Raw genomic sequence first — 23,052 nt, 5'->3', positions numbered from 1 at the left:
AATCCTGAAACAGCCAGTGTCTCTGTTCAAAGTGGGCCTTTCAACTGCATACTAATAATGAGCACATTCTAGTATGTTCAGCAATTAATATCCTATTTAGACTGCAATATTAGTTCAGACTCAGCTGGTGAATGTTGCGCGGTTAGAACAGGATGAGCAGATATAATACTTTGTTGACTGCTGAAATGTAATTCACAATTCATTTGATATGATTTAAAAAATGAATAGTCCCTAGGCTAGGAGAAACATGAAATCAATGACTATTGAAAAGAACTTCAGACCTGTTTCATATTGATTAACAGAAACACAATGCAATTTGATTAAGATAAAATTAGGTAATACTTTCTAAGTCCCACAGATGGGAAATTGGCAATGTTTTGAGAGCTAATACTACTGATATACTTTTAAACAGAGGGTGATTGTATTCAAATTGCATTTGGATCCAACTTGACAGCATTTAAAAACTAAAACTAAAGAAATAGATCTTAAAACATTTCAGGAAATAAACAATAGAAAGACTGGCATAGTCCTGATAAATCCAGTCAAAAGCTGAAAATTATGAATTTGTTGCTGTGTCACAATTATATCAGAGCTCATATTGGTCTAAATCTAAAATGAGAGGGGGTAATCGACACAGTGTATTGGTTTTATTGACACAGATGTAATTTTTCACAATCACAATTTCATCTTTTAAAGCTAATTATTTCACAGACCATCTGATAGAGTGCCACAGACTGCTGGGGAACCTGGACCCTTTTAGAAAAATTGCAAAAGTGAAGTGGATTAACAATAGACTTTATTCCGCAAGGGAAACAAGCTCTAGATTTCCTCTAGTCCCCCGGTTCCGTTCGGTTTTAATTTTCAACGTGAAATATAAAAAACGTACTACACGTACGACGTCATAAATTATCATAAAGTTATAAATTATCAAAAAAACGAATCATCAAATGCCTGAGATGTGCGTGAGCTGAATGAGTGTGAGCCTGCACCTGCACGCTGATGGAGCTGATGACACAGAGACGTCGAACGTGTTTGGTCCTCCGCTCCGAGTTCCTGTCGCTGGGCAGGTTGTTGCAGAGTTGTTGTGTGAAATGTCTGTCTGCCACACGTCATTGCATCTTTTTTACATTTTTTTTTTTCGGGCTCGGGGGATTCACCGGGTGGGTTTTTTTACAAATGGGTTGCAGGTCTATTTTTTTTGCAGGTCTTCTTTTTGTTTGTACCGCTCAAAAAACTTTAAAGCCTCTTCCACCAGGTCAAACGTCTGAAACACAGATAGAATCCGCCGTTCACACGCCCACACAGCAGCGACTTTATCGGCCAACTTGAAACCAGTTGTCATTTCCCTGAATGACAGAATTTGGTTGACATTGAATTTGAAGATTCTTTGTCACTGAAATGTGCCGCCAGCAGAGGTTCGGCGCGTAGAGCGCGCGAGCAGCGATACTACGAACTTTAAAAAGACTCCTGCGGCTCACGACGCTCAGACGTACACATCCGGTCCTTTTTAAAATAAAATTTTTTACTGATTTAAAAAAAAAAAAAATAAAACTTTTTTTATTCACTTTTTTTCCGCGGCCCGGTTCCAACCAAGCCGCGGACCGGTACCGGGTCGCGGTCCGGGGTTTGGGGACCCCTGCTCTAGTGCACATGATCAGTCTTGTGTCAGACAGTCTTCTTATGAACTCAATTAGCCACAGAAATTACATTTACATGCTGATGATGTAACCAACAAGATGGAGGGTTATTGTTCCTTTTGCATACATGTTCCACAACAATTAATAATATCTACTAACAAATTAGTCATCGCAGGAACTAATCAGTTATATTAGACTTCCTAAAACTAGTATTCTTTGTCCCCTAAGATTTATGATGGAAGCCATTTACTGACATTATTACTGTTTTCCCATGCTGAATGGTACTCTCTCTGGGACAAGTAAACTGGTCTTTATGTTTAAAATCAGAATGATGAGATAATAAGTTAGAGTTTGATGTTGATACTTATTTCCTGCTGTATCTGAACCTCCTTGTTATCTACCTAACTTTGTAGAATGGCAATTAACACTGACAATGTTCAGCTGTATATATTGTCTCTTTTACATTGTTTCATAAAAATCCTACTGTAGGCCTATACTTCATGCTGCTTATATAAGCTATATACATATTGACCACCATCATACCTGCCTTCATATTTTTACATAGTTTGTTTATTTTGTATATATGACATATACATCCCTTTCTATTACTAGAGGACATTAGTCTATTATCCACTCTACATTAATGTATCATTAAACATCTCTAAATGTTACTGTGCTACGGTTTGGTTTGAGGCTGAACTGCATATGTTTATTCTGGTACTGTGTGCGATGAATATCATTTAATCTTATCCAATCATAAACAACAATTGTCAGAAAACAAGTTTTCCAAATGAGCTCTATTGTAATTTGTTTGCCATGAGAAACAGCGCTTCCTGAAATACAGGAAGTACCCAACAACGTACTGGACAGTAGCCAGCTATTGATGAGTCAATACCAATATTCCTACATTTCCCATACTGCAGTGCGTCATCCCGAGCCCCGCCCTTTCCTCTCCCTAAACTTTGGTTGTGTCGACTTTCTGTTTTGCATTGATTTGATTGCTTAGCCTCTGCGAGTTTGGCCGGACTGGACACACCTCGCCCTACACCACTGCCTCTCCTCTTCCTCATCAACGCCACCAACAAAGTGTATTGTGTTGTGTCGCCGGCGCGCTCTCCAGGGAGATGTCCGCTGGGCCTGACACAGTTTAGGAAGAGCTTTCCCCCACGGAGCCTCATCAAGGACACGACCACGGTTCTCGACGCGCTCTTTCAGCGGCAACTGTCAAAGCTGCTCCTCACTTTAAACACGGAGCTGTATGGTGGAGGTAACCGCGATGTGTGTGGAGGCAGCCCGAGGCGAGGACGGACAGGAGATGCCTTCTGGCTAGCGGCGCGGACGTTATCTGGACAACAGCCAGCTCGATCAACACACATCATTTAGCACGTTAGTCCGAAGCGCATCATTGTGGTGTTGTCTTTAGTGTTGTTGTTGACAGCCTGTTATCAGACAGTTGGTATTAACAATAAATATGCCGAAACAGCGGTCACTTTGTTAGCTAACCGTTAAAATCTGTCTTCGAGTCAACTGACTACAACTTTTCAGTTATCTTGCGCGCGAGGCACGACATCAAGCTAGCTCTGCGTCAACATCATAACAACTAAATCCAGCTGCCTGGCCCCAACTCACGGACACACACCACTGCAGGCGTTCAACTATAAGTTAAATATTTAACGCAGATGGGTGAACAAACTTGACTAACTATCACTCAAGGGGAAAAAAAGTGTGTAACGGGACAATTGAGCCGCTTAACTAAGACGTTCAATTTTGGGTTTAAGCGCCCGCTGAACCGTGAGAACCACACCGAGAGAGGACTGCTGACCATGGAGGGAAACGTACAGCAACAGAAAACGACACCTTTAGCCCGGGAACTGACGAGGACATTTAACAGCTACAACAAACACACCATTCAGCTGAAGAAGAACTTAAAGGAGACCAACGCATTCTTCAGGGAAATAAGGCAAAATTACAGCAATGTGTGTGCATCCACCGTGAGCTCGGATTCAGCTTCTTTTGAGGCAGGTAGGTTTGAACACATGTCACTGCGTCGTGTTTCACGCGTCCCAGGTTGTACTTCTGTATGTCTAAAAGAAAAGCTATGACGTTTCTGCTGCCAAGATATTGCTTCAGAACAGATAGACAAACAACATGTATTCATTCCGGTTTTTGAGAGAACTAAAGGGATTAAACCCCCTTCTGAAAAGCATGAGTAGACTAAGTGCTCCAAATATGCTGAGATTTCTTTACTGTAGCTGGCCAAGAGCCTGGAGTAACACACACACACATTCTTCTATTTTACATTATTTGCTCCTTGTGTGAGTGCGTTAGTGACTGGTTAAGTATGTATTAAAACCAACTATTGAGTCCAACTTTAAATTGATCATATACCCACCTCCTTTTGATTTTGGATACACTTTTTATTTCATCCACCCCAAGATAAATGCTTTATAAAATACCTCCATATATCCTAATATTTCATGAACATCGTTTCAATGCACAGGAGTCATGGTATGACATGTTATGGGTCCATCTGCACGAGTGGCTTTCTTCAGAGCCGGTGTGATGTTTACAGAGATGATCAACATGCTAAATGAACAGTGTTCAGACAAAGATTAATTGTAATCAACAGAAAAAACCATATTGATGCCTTTCATGGGTAAAGCTAAACACTGGCTATTTTAGATTCATCTTGCAAATGTACATCACATGATGCAGCGACATCATTTAATAGTGCTTGATCAAATATTTTGGTAGAGGTTATGTATAGGTATGCATCGACTGCCTGTTTAGTTTATCCGCTGTGCAGAGGTCTGTCTGAAACAATAGGCTTTAATGCGTCATGTTGGGTCAAGGGGTGAATATTAGTAGGGGAATGGTCTGTTAGATTAACGGTTACAGTAAAGCCAAACGTTAGGGAAAAAATGCACTTGAAATAGGCTACGGCTGCAGTCTCTTTTGTTATTTAACTGTTTTAGACTGTGACTCAGCATCAATGAGAATTAGGCCTATATCTGATACCCTCAATAATACAGTTGAGTTGGTTCTTTTGTGTGTTTGTGTGCTCAACATCTTAGTGCTGGATTGGAAAATAATAGCCCAAGGAATAATATCAAAATAGTGTGAAATAAGTACTTCTCTTGCATTGAACAAGGATCTTGAGTATATTCTGGAAATAATGCTGATGTAACAGAAAGTGTGTCATTAAATACCCCATCTCTGCTCACAATGTTGAAAAAGGTCACTTAACAGGGCTGCTAAAGGTTCCTACAAGTCCCACGTCCCAACATCATCTACCTCTCTGTGTTCTGTCTGTTTCCTCAGGCCAGCTCAGATGCATCTCTTTCCCCAGCCACGAGGAAGAGTTCCTGCGTAACACAGTGGGCGCTGCCCCGTACATCCTGGTACTCGGCCAGGACTGTGCCGCCCGCTACCGGCTGCTTAACTGCCTTCTGGGGGAGAGGTTGCTGCCGCTGGGCCCAGAGGCTGGAGAGGCTTGTGAAGGAGTCCAGGGTACTGTCTGCAAGAGGCGGAAGCTGTGCTTCACCCATGGGAGACAGACGCGGCTCAGCTTGGCACTGCCGGGCCAGTATGAGCTGGTGCACCAGCTGGCGGCTAACTGTGGTCGCTGGGACACGGTACCCCGGGAAGACCTGGAGATCCATGAGGAATGTGAGGATCCGGCCCACAGGCTAGCAGAGCTGGAGATCACCCTACATCACCCACTACTACAGGTAGGCTTCACATTCTGTGTGAAACCTTTTGGATCTACTTTCCATGCAGCGTCCACTCAGTCTAAATAAAGAGTTTGATATGAACATTTTGCATAGCACTCATTGCCTTTTCCCCTCGTCATAAACCTTTACATTTAAGTTTCCAAACATTTATCGTAATATTAGGCATCGTGGACTTGTTGCTTACTGCTGTATTTTTTTAAAGGCGCTTGGATGAAAAGTGGAAGTTGTTGTTTTTTGGAAGAACGCTCTGGAAAGCCCTCTGGAAAAGCTTTGACCAGAACTGTCATGATCAAAACTAAGTTGATGACATCAAATGTTGCCATCAGGACATTACTAGTGTGTCTAATATGAAACAGGGCACCCTTGGTATCACATTCTGAAGTAAGTAGATTAATTTGCTATTGAATACACATAAGTTTTCTAAGATTTGACATGGTAGGTACTTTAAAAAAAATATGTGTACACACCCTTCCTTAGGCCAGAAGAGAGGATATCTCTGCCCACCAATCAGCAGCATTCAGAGGGTTCAGTTATTTCAGTCATGGCACGTGTACTTGGAGAGGAAAGTGGACCTGAAGTCTTTGCATGGTCCTCCATTTACTTTGAACGTGTCTGTAAATATCTTTTGACAAAAATGGATGAATTGACATTAGAAAATTCACATTTTGGTTTAAAATTATAATTTGGTTTTTGGTACAGTTTAAGGAATACTAAACAAGAAAGGTTGAGTTGACTGCTAGTTTCATACGATTCTGATTTTTTCGGTCATGCACATCCTTTAGTGATTTTAATTGATTTCAACCTTTTGTTTTGTGTGGTGGTATTTCCTCTTGTTGGACTAAAGAAAAGGAAAGATGGATTGATTTTTTCCATCCATGTCTCTGGCCTGAACTAGCCCCAGTGTTCACACACGGTTTAGCTCACAAATGGATTACTTAGGAGAGCTGATTATTTTCTGAGTTGTCTTACACTTTCCCTGATTTGTGCTACTTTTCAGAAATACTTTAATTTCCAGTCACAATTTTCCCATTCAGGTTTTTAGCACAAAAACAGATTTCCAGGTTACTGTGGTTACGTTTAAAAGAAAAGGAAACCCTGTTGGACACAAAGGGAAGCGGTGCTGTGTGACCTGAAAATCACAATTTCTTGTGGGAGTGAATTGATCTATCATGGCGTGAGGATTGTAGTCCTTCCCTCTCATGTGTGACACGTGGAAATTAGTCTCTAATCCTTCAGACCACGCCTCAGAAGCAAGGCCTTGCTCTGCCTCGGGGCAGCCCACCCGCCCCAGCCCCCTTGCGTAATGCCACTGGTCTGGTGCGTTTCACATGACTCGGTCATGGTAAAAATAAATCCCAAACCAAAGTGATGAAGTTGACATGTTTTCACCTGAATTCTGTGTCACTGGTTGTTCACGTTGTTAGAAAAAAACGTTCTTGTGTTTTTAATAGTAAGAAAAGTACTTCTGTTTTACGTGTGGTTTGTGTGAGCTGTGCTAAAGGAAAAGACCCTTTCTCCACTTTATTTCCCCAGCAATGTTGACACGCATTTAAAAGAATAATGAATCCTTTAAAAATATGTCTCTGTGACGAAAGCACACCAGTCAGTTTGTCTTAATGGTGTTGTGGACACATTTAATTTGTGAACATTCCTTTTGGTTAAAATGAATGTGTGATTATTGTTATTATATTTAAATGCGTGACTGAATATTTAGACATTGTTTGGTAAAAACCTACGGTATGGAATTTGCATTACTGTCTTCATTATCTGTTTGCGATCCTCAAGTAATATGTTGGTATTGTTGCCTTAATATACATTTAAAAACCCTTTTCGCTGCTGCATCCCCCAGTCTTATTATAGAGACACAAAAGTATAATAGATGAACGCCTGCAAGGAAAATATTAGTGCTGGAAGTAAAGCCAATCATTTCGCATTGTTCATTTTCACATGTGACTGAGAGGCGTGGGCTCTGCGGCCCCTTTTTGGGGGTCAAAGTCGGTCACACTTGCGAGGACGTCAGAGGCGTTATTGTTCGTATTAATAATACAGACATTATCACAGATAAGCGACAGAGAGACCAATTGTCATGTATTTCCATGCTCAAATTAAACGATCTACAACTAATGTTGATATCTACCTATAATTTTGATATTCGTGAACATGGGTTTGTCACAAATTAAAGCGGCGTGCCTCTCCTTTCGGGTTCTGCTGAATGAATAATGTATTAACGTGTTTAATTTGGAGTACACAAAGGCACAGAATCTGTCTTCTCCCTGCGGTATTCACACACTCGTGCCAAAATCACAGCAACCTGTCTTCCTGGCCAACTTGCTGATTATCCTTCTCTTCATCCGGGGTTAACCCATGCTTCCCACCTTAACTTATACACCCGCGGGACAAAAAGGGTGATATGCTCGCTATGATATGATAACGCTTGATTACCAACATGACTTTGTCTTGACTGTAGCTCAGTGGGGTAAGAGGGCCGTCCTGCAACCGCAGGGTCGTGGGTTCGATCCCCGCTCTCCCCATTAGTTGCAAGTCGAAGTGTCCTTGAGCAAGGCACTGAACCCCCAGTTGCTTCCCGGGCGCATCACTGCAGCCCACTGCTCCTTAATAACTAAGGATGGGTTAAATGCAGAGAACTAATTTCCCCATGGGGATTAATAAAAGTGTATATTTTTTTGTTTACTGCATTCTCGCACTAATACTTCTAATACTTCCAGTACCCTTTTAAAGCACTATACAAATGAAATGTTTTATTATTAACAGACATGATAAAAAACAAAATAGTAACTTCAAAATAGCCAACAGACATATTCTTGATGGTTTTTGTTGATAACTGACTGCAATAAATCAGTTAATACATTTTCTTGATTGGTTGTGAACAAACGGTTGTAGGCCGTCTTTGTTCTCGAGGGACTGCTCAGATGGGCTCTGCTCTGTTTCTTGGAGACGGGACTGACTGTCTCCTTTGTGTAGCTGTTGGTCATTTTGGCCTCTTTTCTCAGGCTGTCCCCGCCCCCGCCATGGTCTCCCTCTCAAGCCCTCCCCGAGACTACTTTTGTAAAAGTCGTTATTTATCAAGGGTTAAGAAAACCTATTGCGTCATTTTTTCCTGCCCTGTCGCAGACATTCCCAAGAGCACCACACATCGATGTGCCATTCGGTGTTCAGAAATAGAAGGAGCATGTGAATGTGTGGAAGTGTGTTTTCTCTTCATTTTGCATTTGAACCGGTTTAGATATCTGTGAACGTCCATTGTCTTAAGCTGTGCTTCAAGTGCCTTGAACACTTTATGTAACGGGGGCTATAGTTTTTTCACCTGTTGAATATAAGCCTAATATTCACTCACCCTTTAGTTTTGTTTTTGGATCCACACAAACTCTTGAGGAAAATGTCCGGCTCATTAACTGATCGTTAGCTGTGGATAAGTCGCCACATGCGACACCTTTGACATAACGCATAATAATCGGATGCAAACAAAAAAGAGTAAAGCAGCTTTAAATTCCTTTGACTTCCATTTTTGATTCACTGGTAGATATTGCAGTACAAATTCAGCAACTAAATCCTGTGGCATCCTCCTAGTGGTCTGAATGGTTGGATTTTAACTCGGCGTAAATCTGAAAATATGTTTTTGGCAAATTGTCTTTCTCACAGAACCATATTTCCTAATTATTTACTGTATTTACAGCAGTTCGCTTGACAATAAATAAACATTTATATTTTTTCTTCTTCTGGTTTGTCTTTAGGAAGCGAAGGTCATGGTGGTGCCTTGTCCGAGTGTCCAGCCAATAGAAGAGGCCCTGGCAGACTGCACCCGCACTGTCGTCCCCATCATACTCTATGCCATCAACCAGGACTCGCTAAGCACTGACCATGTGGCTGAGCTGTGGAAGGTCAAAGAGATGCTCTGCTTTCCTGTCTGTTTTATCCGTATTCCTGACACAATGCCAGCAGCCTCTCCAGAACCCGGCCGCCGTGCAGAGAGGGAAAAGGAGAGAGATAAGGAGAGGAGCGCCCTCCATAAGCAGCTACTCTCCCTCGGCCTTCTTCGTACCCCAGTAGGACACTGCTCCTGTGGCGCCCCGACACAGACGCCCACCATGGGTGCCAAGCCCCAGAGCGTGCTGGGCGAGGCTTTCGAAAGGCTGCATCGGTTGCTGGTGCCTTTTACTCGCCAGGTGCTTCAAAACCAGCAGGTGGAGGCTGCGAACCTGCTTAATGGGGTTCATTGTCGCTGTCTAGATCTTTTCATCAACCAGGTCAGAGGATGATGCACTTTTAATCTGTATGACTGATTGATCTACTGCTTCATACTCATGACAGTTGTTAGTACCTTTGCATGCACTGCTTGATCTTAGTGTACTTTGACCCGGTATGCCCTTCACAAACCCCCATCACACTTCTGTCTGCTCTGCTTCTCTTCCCTGCAGGCCTTTGACATGCAGAGGGACCTGCAGATAACCCCCCGCAGATTGGAGTACACCCGTGAGAAAGAGGGGGAACTCTTCACCTCCCTGATGGCCATTGCTAACCGCAAACAGGAAGAGATGAAGGAGATGATTGTGGAAACACTCGGCAGCATGAAAGAGCAGTTGCTGGAGGATGCCGCCAATCTGGAGTTTACAGGTTAGAGAGTAAACAGCCCGGATGAAAACCCAACGCAGGTTTTCTCTGCTGTGGTTTTGTCAAGATGTGTCATATTGTCTTCAAAGATATTGTGTTTTAAAGCCCCATTATGTAGTTTTTCCCTTTTAGCGCCCCCTTCAGTTTTTGAGGTATTTAACGTGTACTTCAGTGTCGTAAATACCCAGTTACGATAGATGCAGCCCGGTAGAAGCAATCCGGCGACTGTTTCTATTTTGGATTCATACCAACGGGCGGGATCACTAATAGAAGACTGCGCAGGAACACTGTGAACTGGCCCAGCACCTACCGGACTAGGGTGAAGGAGCGCGGGGATTGAACGCGGCGCCGCCACGCTTTCCGCCTGGTCGGTCAGCTGTTTGCCGGCTTTTGGGGAGAGGGGGGGGGGGGGGGGGGGTGTGTGCGTGCAGTCATTTACTTTTGTTTTGGGGGACTGCAAAGACTTTGGGGACTGTCGGGATCCGGGGATTATACTTTGTTTTGAGTGGGTTTGATTGTTTGTAGTGTATGTGTTCATTTTGGGGGCTTGCAGATGCATTGAATTTGATTTCATATAATAACATTTGGGTTTCCGCATATCGACTGTGTTTTTCTTTTATGACCATTTGAGCAGAGAGAGTTAACACCAGAACTCGCAGATCCGCCCATTCCCTTTTTTTTTTTTGCGTATTGTACCTTTTCCCCTTGATTGAGTTGCTAAGGGCGAATGAAACAACATAAACAAAAGAATGACATTTAGTTTAGATGAAATACCGATCGCGTTTTCAGCCTATATACGTTGTTTTCTAAATGTTTGAATGTGGAGTACGTGTGATCGAATACAATATTGTTGACAACACCAAAAAGCTACATAAAAAAGCTCCCCTTATACTGTAGCTGCGAGCGTGGAGTGGCACTTTATGACATTGCGTAATCACTGCCAGAAAGCAGGTCGAAGTACATCCGCCCCGGAGCGGGCGGCTCCAGAATCTTACATAGCGGAGTTATTTCCCCACAGACCCCCGATGGCAATGGCGGAGACGCAAATCGCCATATTAAAAGTCATTGTAGCGGCACAATTTTTTTCAAGCTGTTATTTTAAGGTACAATTGTTACATAATGTTGCTTTAAGGGGTGGCGCAAATAATGACATGATCAGAGTTGGTATAAGTAATGAATATGTTTGCTCCTAGCTTTGAACTTTCATAACACAGAGCGAGTTTGAGGAACATCTTGATTATTGTAACCGTTAAAGAGTTGAGAGGAATAAAGAAAAAGAGTTCAGGGTATTTTAAGGTCAAGCTTGTTTCTATCAAAATAGTGGTTATATTCCTCAAAAGTTAACTGAACACGACAAAAACAAAAGTAGTGAAATGTATGTTTACACAGGGAGCAAATATTACTGTAAAGATTACGGAAGCTCAACATTTTCATTTTGCACTGTTCCCCAACCAGATTCTTAACATCGGTCTACTTATAATCTAAAAAAATATTTATACAATTCTGTTAGGTTGTTTCTGCTGCTGTCAGACTATTTATTAAATGCAAGCCTTTAGTAAATAAGAACAATTTTGTTTTGTTAATTTGAGACAATGTGTTTGGCTTCAGTCCAGATGTGGACTGATTTACTGTGAACACAATTCATTTCCTCAGTTCAAATTCAATTAGGTTTTCCAAAATGTGATCTAACGCTATAATTAACAAATCAAGAAAATGTAATGACATTATCTTGATTTGTTGATTATAGCGTTTCTATACTCGTGAGTTTAACTTAATCATAACCTTTTGATTCTACAAGAAATATCCATTTAAAAAAGAAAAAAATGGACACATTCTCTCTGGTCTTGTTTTAGATAATAGGAAGTGGAAACTGTTTTTCTCTTTCATCGTCCTTTCATCGTCCTGTGGGTTCACATCGTCGTACTCAAAATTACTCCACGTGTGCCTTCTTTATCTCGAAATCTTCAATTTAATGAGAAGGGATTCCTTCTTTATTATTTTTCTATTAAAAAAAAGAAAAGATGGCTGCCTTGTGGTCCCCATTCAGATTCTTTTTTATTTTGACTATTGTCTCCGTGATGCTGCCGATGCGTCTCTGAGGGAGGGAGACAAAACACACAACTGACTTGTCCGAAGTGTGCAGTTTTTGTTAATCAGCAGCATGAGTTCCTCAAAGCCGCTTCCTTCACGGTCTTCAGAATCTCGTCAGACTTGCGGAGACTTTAGACCTGCAGAGACCCTGCTCTGCACTCAGCGACTCGCCACTATCAGCCCGAAACACCGTGATAAGCTTTTTCCTGGAGCAATCTATCATTATTATTATTGGCCTTTTATCGAACCATTATCCACCAACTTCTATAAAGGGTGCAATAAAATGTCACGTCTGAGCCATATTATTTTAATTCTGGCCCCCAACAACACAACAAGAGGGGCTCTGATGTGATTCCAGTTTGTCTCCAGTCGCTTCAACATCCAGACTTTCTCATACCAATATGTGACATCATTCATTCTGAGCTGTTGGAGACATGCACCACATATTTACTTGACAAACTATTTTTCTTTCAACTGCAGACGTCATCGTAGCAACTAATGGAGAGCCTGTTACGTCAAAGGAGTTCAAATCTTGCATCCACCAGATCCAGGAGCTGATCGTGGTTCGTTTGAATCAGGCCGTGGCCAATAAGCTGATCAGCTCTGTGGACTATCTCCGGGAGAGCTTCGTAGGAACTCTGGAGCGATGTCTCAACAGTCTGGAGAAGTCACACATGGATTCCTCTGTCCACAACATCACTTCCAATCACCTCAAACAGGTGGGCAGGAACCTTATTTATACTACTACTAATAATACTGATATGAAAACTGTTTTGAGGGAATATTTGAGGTTTTGAAGTTGTAGGAACGAGTCACACAAGTCACCGTCCCTGTCTACTGTGTGTTTAATCATATAAACCTTAGTGTGAACCAATCACCAACCAACGAGTCAAATTCATCGTATGTTCAACCTACCTGGCAATAGAAACTTCGGATTCTGAAAAGAAAGTTTGTTGAAAAGCACTAAACTAAAACAAAGGGTTCAACATGGGATCAGACACTTATTGTTAGCATTACAAATATTTAAAAAGTTATTTTATCAAGTGTGGCCTTCGTCAACTCCGGTGCCACAAGCTGTTAGAACAACAGACGGCATCCTGATATGGTAGGAGATGGATTTGCTGCATATTTACTCCCTCTTCTCATCTGACACAGTTATTGAATGCTGCCTATCATGTGGAGGTCACATTTCATTCTGGATCCTCCGTCTCAAGACTCTTCTGGGAGCAAATCAAACAGGTCAGTGTCTAATACATTCATCTATAGGCGTTTGAAAATGCAAGGTGATCGGTGACTTTTGAAGAGGTGTTCTTACTCTGTGTCTCGTCTCTAGATAATCCACAGGATAACGTTTGTGAACCCTCCTGCCGTCTCTCCGGAGTGGAAGCGGAAAGTGGCCCAGGACGCCATAGAAAGTCTCAGTGCTGCTAAACTGGCCAAAAGCATTTGCTCCCAGTTCAGAACCCGCCTGAACTGCTCCCACGAGGCCTTCGCAGCGTCTCTGCGCCAGGTGAACTTTCTCTTTCTCTCTGCCATTATCTTTTGTCTCTCATCTTTCCAATCCCTGTGTCATTGCGCTCTGTGGCTTTCCTACACTCATCTTGAAAATAGAACTAAAAACGGACTGTAACTTTCACTTACTGTATACTTGAATGCTTATTGTCTCTCACAGTGATGATTCCACCTAAAACAAATGCTCATGAACATCAAACCCCTAGTGCAGTGGTCCTCAAACCTTTTCTGTCACGCCCCACTTTAGAGGAAGGAAGATGTTCATGGGCCACCGGCCTACCAAAACTAACAAAATGGTCCATGCAAGGCTCCAGACTAACTTTTTTTACTAGGAGCACAGTGGCCCCTAACATACAATTTTAGGGGCGCAAGCAGAAAATTTAGGGGCGCACACTATAAATGGACTTGCAAAGTGTTCCCATCATTTTTACTGTATTACTGATAAATACCCCCCCCCCCCCCCCCCCCAGAATGCAATTTTCGGATATTAGTCAGTCGCGCGCAATTCCAGGATGCTTTATTTTCATTGGTTGCTGGATTGAATCTTACCCAGATACGGGTTGTTTTCTGATTGGCTATTGTGTAGCCCTTTTTTTTTGTTGATTGGCTGATAAGTGGCTCCTCACAGCGGAACTCCAGGGGAGCGCTTGATTCCTCCACGGTGAGGGGAGCGCGGCCAGCTCATGTTTGCGCGCTGCGGCACATTAAAACATTAAATAGCCAAGTTTTTTTCAGCGTGAGAAATACGATGTGTGGCGGGAGCGCGTGACTTAAGACCGAAATGCGTGCGTGACACTTGAGAGCCCTGAATTCGGCCTCCTCGGCGCACTGGTTAGCAGCCTCTTGTCTTCTAAATGCGACTGGGAGTGGAGCTGCACTTTCATTGCACAGGTCGCGGCACATTTTATGTTTCAGGCTCTCAAAAAAAAAAATCAGCATGGCATGCTGATTTTTTTTTTTAAATAACAACTTTTTGTGACTCCTATCTGCTTTTTCAAATGATCATATAAAGAAAATTACCCAACATTTAATTTAGCTGACGCTTTCATCCAAAGCAACTTACAGTCATACACCGTAGACACAGCTGCGAACCGCCGATCCTCTGATTGAAAGACGGCCCTGCTAACCACTGACCCGCAGTCGCCACACGCGATCACTTTTAATTAAACCAGATTGCTCCATAAGTTACAAATAAATACAAAGTTTAATCACTCTGTTAGAACAATGCAAATAAAGCTCTATCTGTGCAAAAAGTAACTAATATTTAGAGGGAAAAACATATCTTATTGTGGCTGCAATTAACTGGTTTTACACTGAATATCTTTTCAAGATAACAATAATGTTAAATTTGTGAAAAACTAAGCAAGTTAAAATATTTGGCAATACACTGCATATATTTCCAAAACAACAATAATGGGAAACCTGTGCAAAACAAAATGAGAGATATGTGTGATCACGTTTCATCAGTATTCGTGGCTGCAATGAGCCGCCTTCCTCTACAAATCTTTTCAAAGCGGTGGCAGGCTTGATACGGCCGTTCTCAATTCATGCTCAATATTAAGCTTAGATCTGTATTTTGTTTTGAGAGGCAACAGCAGACAAGCCGATCTCAGAGGTAGGATATGGCAAGTCGCCAAGAATCGTGGCCGTCATGTTGTCTTCCACGAGCAAGCGTAACCTGTCCTCCAGCAGGTACGCTCCACAACCACTTCTTTGAGAGGAGCTGCAACGACACGATCGTAACGACCAATTACAAGAGTTGAGAGCTTTGCCCTCCGGCCCAGCTCTCTTCAACCATCTGGTAGAATATCTTCATCACTGCTGACGTCGTCTCATGCTCCCTTTTACCCTTGTGAACAAGACCGTGAGATACTTGAATTCCCTCGTTTGAAACCCATGTTCTTAGGAAACGACCCTGTTGCCCCCTCAAAGGACCCCTCGCCGGCCTTCCACAACGCACATGTGCACTGGAGGGGCACGCTGAGCTCAGCCCTGCGTTCCCTTTCTGAGTCGTCTAACGGTCTTTTTGAACTGATTTGAAGCCACCCAAAAGTGCTTCTACATAGACCCTCCGAAATCATCCCACACCCGGCTAACCAGTCTGCCGCTAAGACTTCTGGGTAAGCCAAACCCGAAAAGCCTCCATCTTCAGCTTGACGACCTCCGTCTTCGCTAGTGTCCATATAGAAATAACATGACTTCTAGGACACCCGTATCAAATAAAATGAGGAGAATTTGCACGAGGTCTGAATGCACATCTTTATCACTTCAATGACGACGGCTTTTATTGACCCTCAAGCATGGTTCATTAATGTATTCGTCTTCATTTGAATTGCTTTTCCTTTTCTTGACCAAGTGTGAAAATATCTCCAACTCCTTGAAGTCTCCGACAAATCAATACGCCGATGATCATAATCGCATGACAGACGGTGTGGCTCATACACTACATTACTACACGCTTAATAACTCTGTCTCTCTGACTGAGTGAGTGAAGCCCGAACATGTCAACCTCATAAAACATTATTATTGTGCTGGCATATTCCTTTGAGAAATTTCAGAATCACAAGTGGAGCAAACAATAAAATATAGAGATAGAATATCTGGTTTTCTCTTGATTGCTAAATAGTACATATTTCTTTGGATTTTGGGGTGAACTGTCCCCTTGTAATGTTTCTTCACTGCATGTCCGTATCTTAAAGGTTTCCTAATGCACTTTTTGATAGTCTTGGACCTCTCCTTGTGAATCAAAGATCAAATATTGTGACGGATGCATACATTTCATAAATTTCTCTTCAGGAACTTTGCATATTACCAAGATCCACTGATGTTATACATATGAATATACTTGGCATACGTTATCCAGCAAATAAGTAAAAAGCTAATCATAATTCAAACCCAATGATGAGAGGGACTTATGATGGCTAAATACTGTTTTCAGGCCATCGAAATTGTACTAATATGATTGTTAATGAACAAATTTATAATAACTTTATTTATATTGCCCGATACACTATTATTAGTTTAAAGAACAAGTAAAGATAAAAGACAGCAGGAGATCAAATACAAATCACATTGAACTAATACAAGTAAAACAACAGAACTAAACTAACGGATAAAGTTACACAAGTAGAACACATAAATAATAAGGAACAGATACAATAATGAAGACACAGATAATTGGTAAAAGTGAGTCTTAAGAGGTGATTTCAAAAAAGCCAATGAGTATAAACACAGATTAGACAATACACCAGACAACAGAACACAATCGTTAGATGTTAATTATTAAAAACAAATGGTGACTCAATCTCGCAAACTTTACAGTATGTTCCTAAAAGTTCCAGCTGAGCACAAAGCAAACACCAGTGATGAACTCAACCCTGTACGGTCGGCCTCTGGTTAAAAATAGACATGAAATCCATCAAGGAGTAACTTTGTTGACGAGGCGCTCTGCACGAACAGTCTGACAGATGACCCGACCACAGAGGTCCAGACGAGTAGCATGAGAACCTCCGGGCCGTCGTTCTCAAGCAAGGAAAGTAAGAAAGGTTAGCCGTTGCTCTACGAGTGTAAAGTCTTCTGAATAACTGTTGAATGAAACTAGTCATTGAGCAGCTATGTTTGATGCTCACCAGGAGATATTATGTCATGTGTTGGTGTTTGTAGCTGGAGGAAGGCCACACGGGGCGTCTGGAGCGCACTGAGGACCTGTGGCTGCGCGTGAGGAAGGACCACGCCCCTCGGCTGGCCCGCCTGTCTCTGGAGAGCCGCTCCCTCAGGGACGTGCTGCTGCATGGTGAGTAACACCAAGCGCTCACATTGTCCACACACCAAAAAGTCAGTTCAGTCTGGTAACACTTCTCTGCAAAAACATACCCTTTTTTAAATGACATCTTTTGCAAATACATTACAAATTTGCCAAAGATTTTTGTGTTTTTTTTGGACGTAAAAAGAACAAGTGCATTGTTTGATGACAGGCAAGCCGAAGCTCGGGCGAGAGTTGGGTCGGGGTCAGTACGGAGTTGTGTACCTGTGTGACAGTTGGGGAGGGCACTACCCATGTGCCTTGAAGTCTGTGGTACCACCTGACGATAAACACTGGAACGACCTGGCGTTGGAGTTTCACTACACAAGGTGAGTTAGTGAGAACGACTGTAGAAACACCACACGCACATATATATACACACACACACACACACACAGACCGCTGCTTCGGCATGATCACTGCAGCAATCCGATTTATCTCGGAGTTATTTAACTTTTCACACCAAACTGCCACAGGTACAAATCTCAATACTCCTCAAAGCTGAGGCGAGGGTGGGAGAATCCAAATGGCCCGGGCAGTTTCTGGAGAAGCTGCATTCATCAAGTGCAGAAATGTTTTCATTGGACTTGACAGTCGCCTTGTTATAAAGGCCAAACTCCACCCACCTGAAATAACAAAATCTAAATGTTTCCCCTGTTGAATCCTGTTGAACGTTTCTAATGAAGGAATGCGGGAAAACAAGACATACATCATTATACTGTGACTTCAAGCTAGAGAAGATTTTTTATTTCCATAAATGCTTAAATATTCTGAATCTATTGCTGCAGAAATTGTGATTGAGCCCAAAGTATTGCAGAATGGAGATATTTGTCGTATTTTCTTAAGAATAGAATTTGAGATCAACCAGGACGGACATCTTAAGGAGTGCCACTTAAACAACAAGTGATTTAATGTTATGACCATGTTTCTGAAGTGGGCTGCGTGTTGCTTCAGGTCCCTGCCGAAGCACGAGCGGCTGGTGGACCTGCACGGCTCCGTGATCGACCACACGTATGGAGGCGGCTCCAGCATCGCTGTGCTGCTCATCATGGAGCGGCTGCACAGAGACCTCTATACGGGCTTGAAGGTGAGATTGGAAAAAAGAGACTATTATTGATTTATATCATTCTTTACTTCCAGTTAAGTCTCCTTTCTCTCTCCATCTCTACCAGGCCGGTTTATCACTGAGAGAGAGACTTCAGATCGCCCTGGATGTGGTGGAGGGGATCCGCTTCCTGCACGGTCAGGGCCTCTTGCACAGAGACATAAAGCTAAAGAATGTTCTGGTAAGTTCAGACCAACTATAAGTTCAGCAAACCGTGTATGTGTGTGTGTGTGTGTGTGTGTGTGTGTACACACTGACCCAACACGCACTTCCTTCTCTTGTGATGTCTGCTGTCCCTTTTCCAGCTGGACAAACAGAATCGTGCAAAGATCACCGATCTGGGCTTCTGTAAACCAGAGGCCATGATGTCTGGCAGCATCGTTGGAACGCCGATCCACATGGCTCCGGAGCTTTTTACAGGTACCATTACCGAACAGTTTCTCACGCATAATTTCATCATAAAAACAATTCTCGAGGTACGATTTCAAAAAGTTTAATTGGTCAGAATCGTCTGAACAAGCACATGTTTCTTTACTTGAGAAGAGAACCCTGTTATGCAACCTTTTTATCGATAGTGTTATCAGAACCGGGATTTGTCATCACATGTATGTAAAAGATTATACTTAAATGTGCAGGAATCCTAGATATCAGTGTCTTTGAGTTTTCCTCTCCGTTGTGACCCTTCTCCGAACAGGAAAGTACGATAACTCGGTTGATGTTTACGCCTTCGGGATCCTCTTCTGGTATCTCTGCACTGGTTCAATTAAACTCCCAGAAGCCTTTGAGAAATGCTCCAGTAAGGACCAGCTGTGGAATAATGTTAAAAAAGGTAATACACAGTTTCACACCTGCAGTTTGGTTTGACTTGGTTTGGAATGGATAAACGGAAATAAGTCTGTTTGTTACCTTGTAGTTCAGGTCCAGTTTGTGTTCACGCTGAACAAGAGCAGCGAACACGATGTGATACAAACGGACTGGAACTGGGATTGAAACCTTTTGGAGATGTTTGTGGTATTATCTGAATCCATGCAGGGAAATTGTATTCCGGTACACTTAAATGCTTCTCATGTGTTCATTAATATTCTCTGATGTCACTGATCCACAAAGAAATAACTGATTATGACTAGTCAAGACCTCATGCTATGAAAAGGGACAAACTGGTAGAATAGACAGAATGAAAAATGGCCGTCTCAAACCATAAAATCACGATAACTCACTTTTTTTGTTCTTAAATTTCATTGCTCCAAATTTCTTTTAAAGCAATATTCTACCCACAAAATGAATATATATAAATTACTCGTCACATACAGAGATCAGAAATCAGAGAAAGGGGCAGGCGTGCGACTCATCAGCACCAGTGAAGAGTTTTAAATTGTAAAGTTTTAGCGAAGATGTGTTTGAGAAGTCGAGACCGTACGGCTGAATAAATCCGACTTATGTTAAATATACTGCACGGGAGGAAGTTTGTTAACCGTGTCGATATAGTTCTGCCGGTATCGTCTACTAAATTCATCAAGACTTTTCTCTGTTTCTTGATTCACCATGGAGGCAAGAAAAAAACCTGTTTTCTTTCAAAATGAAAAGTCACATGGCGTGAGTAATTGCCTCCTGAAGAAAGATTGTGTCCGTGACGATGCAGAGCCAGAAGAAGGAGTTCAAAGTATTTCTCCTGAATTCATGTTCAGTTGGCTTGATGATCCGTGACGGTGGTCTCTATGCAGACGGGCGGATTCATAACCTCGCATGTAATCAACCTCAGTAACCGATCTGCGTGTGTTCCGGGGCGCTCCGATTCGCTCGGCTCACTCGTGTCCATGTCGTCTGCAGGAGCTCGACCTGAGCGGTTGCCCACTTTTGATGAGGAATGTTGGCAGCTGATGGAGGCGTGCTGGAACGGGGACCCTTCCCAGAGGCCCCTGCTCGGTATTGTGGAGCCCAGCCTGCAAAGCATCATGGTCCGGCTCTGCAACTGCAGCTCGGAACAGAAAAGCAGCCTCGACGACTCCAACTGAGACGACTCCAGACAAACTAACACGTGTGTGACAGGGTTTCTGATCAGGAAATAGTGTTTCTTGTATTTATAAAGTACGGAGAGGAACAGGTGACAAATGAATAATGTTTGAGCTGTCCTCCTTTTGTTGGATTTACATTATTTATTTGGAGTTGACACAGATCTGACGTTTGAAACTGTGTGTTTTATTGTGTGTGCTTTGTGCATTTGTATACAAACTCTTCAACATCCTTATGACCTAATTGCCGTGCTAATTGCTGCTTGGTCATAGAATTGTTATTAGATGCAAATTGTTTTTAAAATAATCCATTCCCAGTGTTATAACAAATATATAAAAGATTAATTTTAGATTGTATTTAAACTGAACATGTCTGCATATTTACAAATACATTTTTTTTTAAATAAAATGATCTTTTACATCTCGAGTGTAACATCAATGGTTTTATGAGGTAAGAATGATCATTTATTTGTAAATGCGTGGCTTGAGACTCGTTAAAACATTGTCAACTTGCAACACCTCTTCACTGGTGGCATGTGCACCGAGTTTATCAAACGGAAACGTCTACGACACAACTAACAAACTTCTTTCAGGAGCTGCTCTCTCATTCTATAGGTCACTGTTCTAGGTCATTCACCATGTGCCTGGACACAGAGTAGTTCCGAAGCCACTCCTTTGTTATTTTATCTGTGTGCTTAGGGTCATTGTCTTGTTGGAAGGTGAACCTTCGGCCCAGTCTGAGGTCCAGAGCACTCTGGAAGAGGTTTTCTTCGAGGATATCTCTGTACTTGGCTGCATTCATCTTTTCTTCAATTGCAACCAAGTTTTTCTTTTTTAATACATTTTTAATTATATATATATATATATATACTATACTACATATTGTAGTTTCCAGCCATATAAACTGGATGTTTTATTACTCTTTCTGGAAGCTGTATCTCAACCCGTCAGACCAACAGAAGAGGGAGGGACCCTCCCTTTGTGTCTCTGACCCAAGACTAATTTGTGCTATAATGTTGAGATTATCTTTATTCATGCAGTTATGATGCATTTGTTGTGTAATTGTTTGATTTATTAAATCTCTAATTGATCAAGTATTATTCAGTTATTCATATAAAACTATTTGGTATCATTCCGCAGCTGAGATAGCACCGAGTTTAAATAAAGAGTTCAAACTAATCTGTAATTATCTAGTAATAATTATGTAAAATAAGGTTAAATTAAATAATCAATATGGGAGGGGTTTTGTTCCTTCCACCATAAACTGCAAATCCCTTTTCATAAAAGATAATGCAAGAAGACATCAGTTTCTACGTCTTTCTTCTTCATGCACTTCGACGTTGAAAAGCGGTTTCCAAAAAAATCCTCAGATTTATCTGGTGACCTCCATGTTTGGAATCACAGATCCAATTCTATGAATTGAACATTTGCAGAAGTTTCAAGTAGTAACTTGAGTATAAAGGTTTAGTTTGAAAAGAAACACGGCAAACTATGTACTTATCAAATCATGCACACATGTACAGCGGTGTATCTCAGTAAGTCAGGAGAGCTTGAAGCCTCTTTGTAAGTACATTACATCTAGTTCAATTATTTTTCATTTGATATTAAGAATGTGTGTTTGCTCATTACTTATAAAGTTGTATAAAACATACTTTTACAGTTAAAGACTAGTTGATTCATCAAAGATTAGACATTTATAAAATAGTAATGAAAGTAATAATTATACACTTCCTTTCATGAAATCTTGATGTCCATTTCAGAACCAGCTGGAGAAAAGAGAAATGATGCAGACCAATCAGCAGCTGTAGCACCACCTGGTGCCTCTCCTCTCTGCTGCTTAAATATGTAGTGTAAGCAGATTGTTGCAGAGTCACATGCATTGTTTTGGGTCCATCATTAGAACTGGTAAGTAGTCTATTACATATTATATTAGTTATGTTTTTATTATATACTTTGAGTATTTTATGACATTTCTATGGCATTCAATTCAATTCAGTTTATTTGTATAGCCCAATTTCACAAATTACAAATTTGTCTCGGAGTGCTTTACAATCTGTACACATAGACATCCCTGCCCCAAAACCTCACATCGGACCAGGAAAAACTCCCAAATAACCCTTCAGGGGAAAAAGGAAGAAACCTGCAGGAGAGCAACAGAGGAGGATCCCTCTCCAGGATGGACAGATGCAATAGATGTAATGTGTACAGAAGGACAGATTTAGAGTTAAAATACATTCAATGAATATGACAGAGTGTATGAATAGTTCATAGTAGGCATATTCCACGATGGAGACCTCCACGATCCATCAGGCAGATGGCGGTGGGGAGGAGGAGTGGGCGGAGTCTCAACAGTGGGCGGAGTCTCAACAGGACAGTGGCGTAGTCAGGAGCAGGAATTCCACGACCCAGACCTCGATGATCCATCAGGCAGATAGGATCTATGCCGTCTCATAGGGTCCGATGACCCCATGAGACGTGAAGTGACTCCGGGGAGAAAGCAGAGTTAGTAACGTGTGATTGAGAGATGAAAATT

General features: G+C 41.9%; 1 protein-coding gene across 1 annotated transcript; it reads left to right on the top strand.

Moving 5' to 3' along the window:
- The first annotated feature begins 2,613 nt into the window (after positions 1 to 2,613).
- Positions 2,614 to 21,616, top strand: dstyk (dual serine/threonine and tyrosine protein kinase). The gene is made up of 14 exons (XM_056437079.1): positions 2,614 to 3,659; positions 4,959 to 5,368; positions 9,124 to 9,636; positions 9,808 to 10,003; positions 12,572 to 12,810; positions 13,247 to 13,330; positions 13,425 to 13,601; positions 17,267 to 17,396; positions 17,578 to 17,734; positions 18,360 to 18,492; positions 18,578 to 18,691; positions 18,816 to 18,930; positions 19,205 to 19,339; positions 20,338 to 21,616. The coding sequence occupies exons 1-14, from the start codon at positions 3,461 to 3,463 to the stop codon at positions 20,520 to 20,522; spliced, it is 2,787 nt and encodes a 928-aa protein (XP_056293054.1). The 5' UTR covers positions 2,614 to 3,460; the 3' UTR covers positions 20,523 to 21,616.
- The last annotated feature ends 1,436 nt before the right edge of the window (positions 21,617 to 23,052 follow it).

This window comes from Pseudoliparis swirei, chromosome 18 (genome assembly GCF_029220125.1).
Source record: "Pseudoliparis swirei isolate HS2019 ecotype Mariana Trench chromosome 18, NWPU_hadal_v1, whole genome shotgun sequence".
Lineage (NCBI taxonomy): Eukaryota > Metazoa > Chordata > Actinopteri > Perciformes > Liparidae > Pseudoliparis > Pseudoliparis swirei.
Note: the sequence above shows the minus strand (reverse complement) of the source record. Positions and strands in the feature narration are given on the sequence as shown.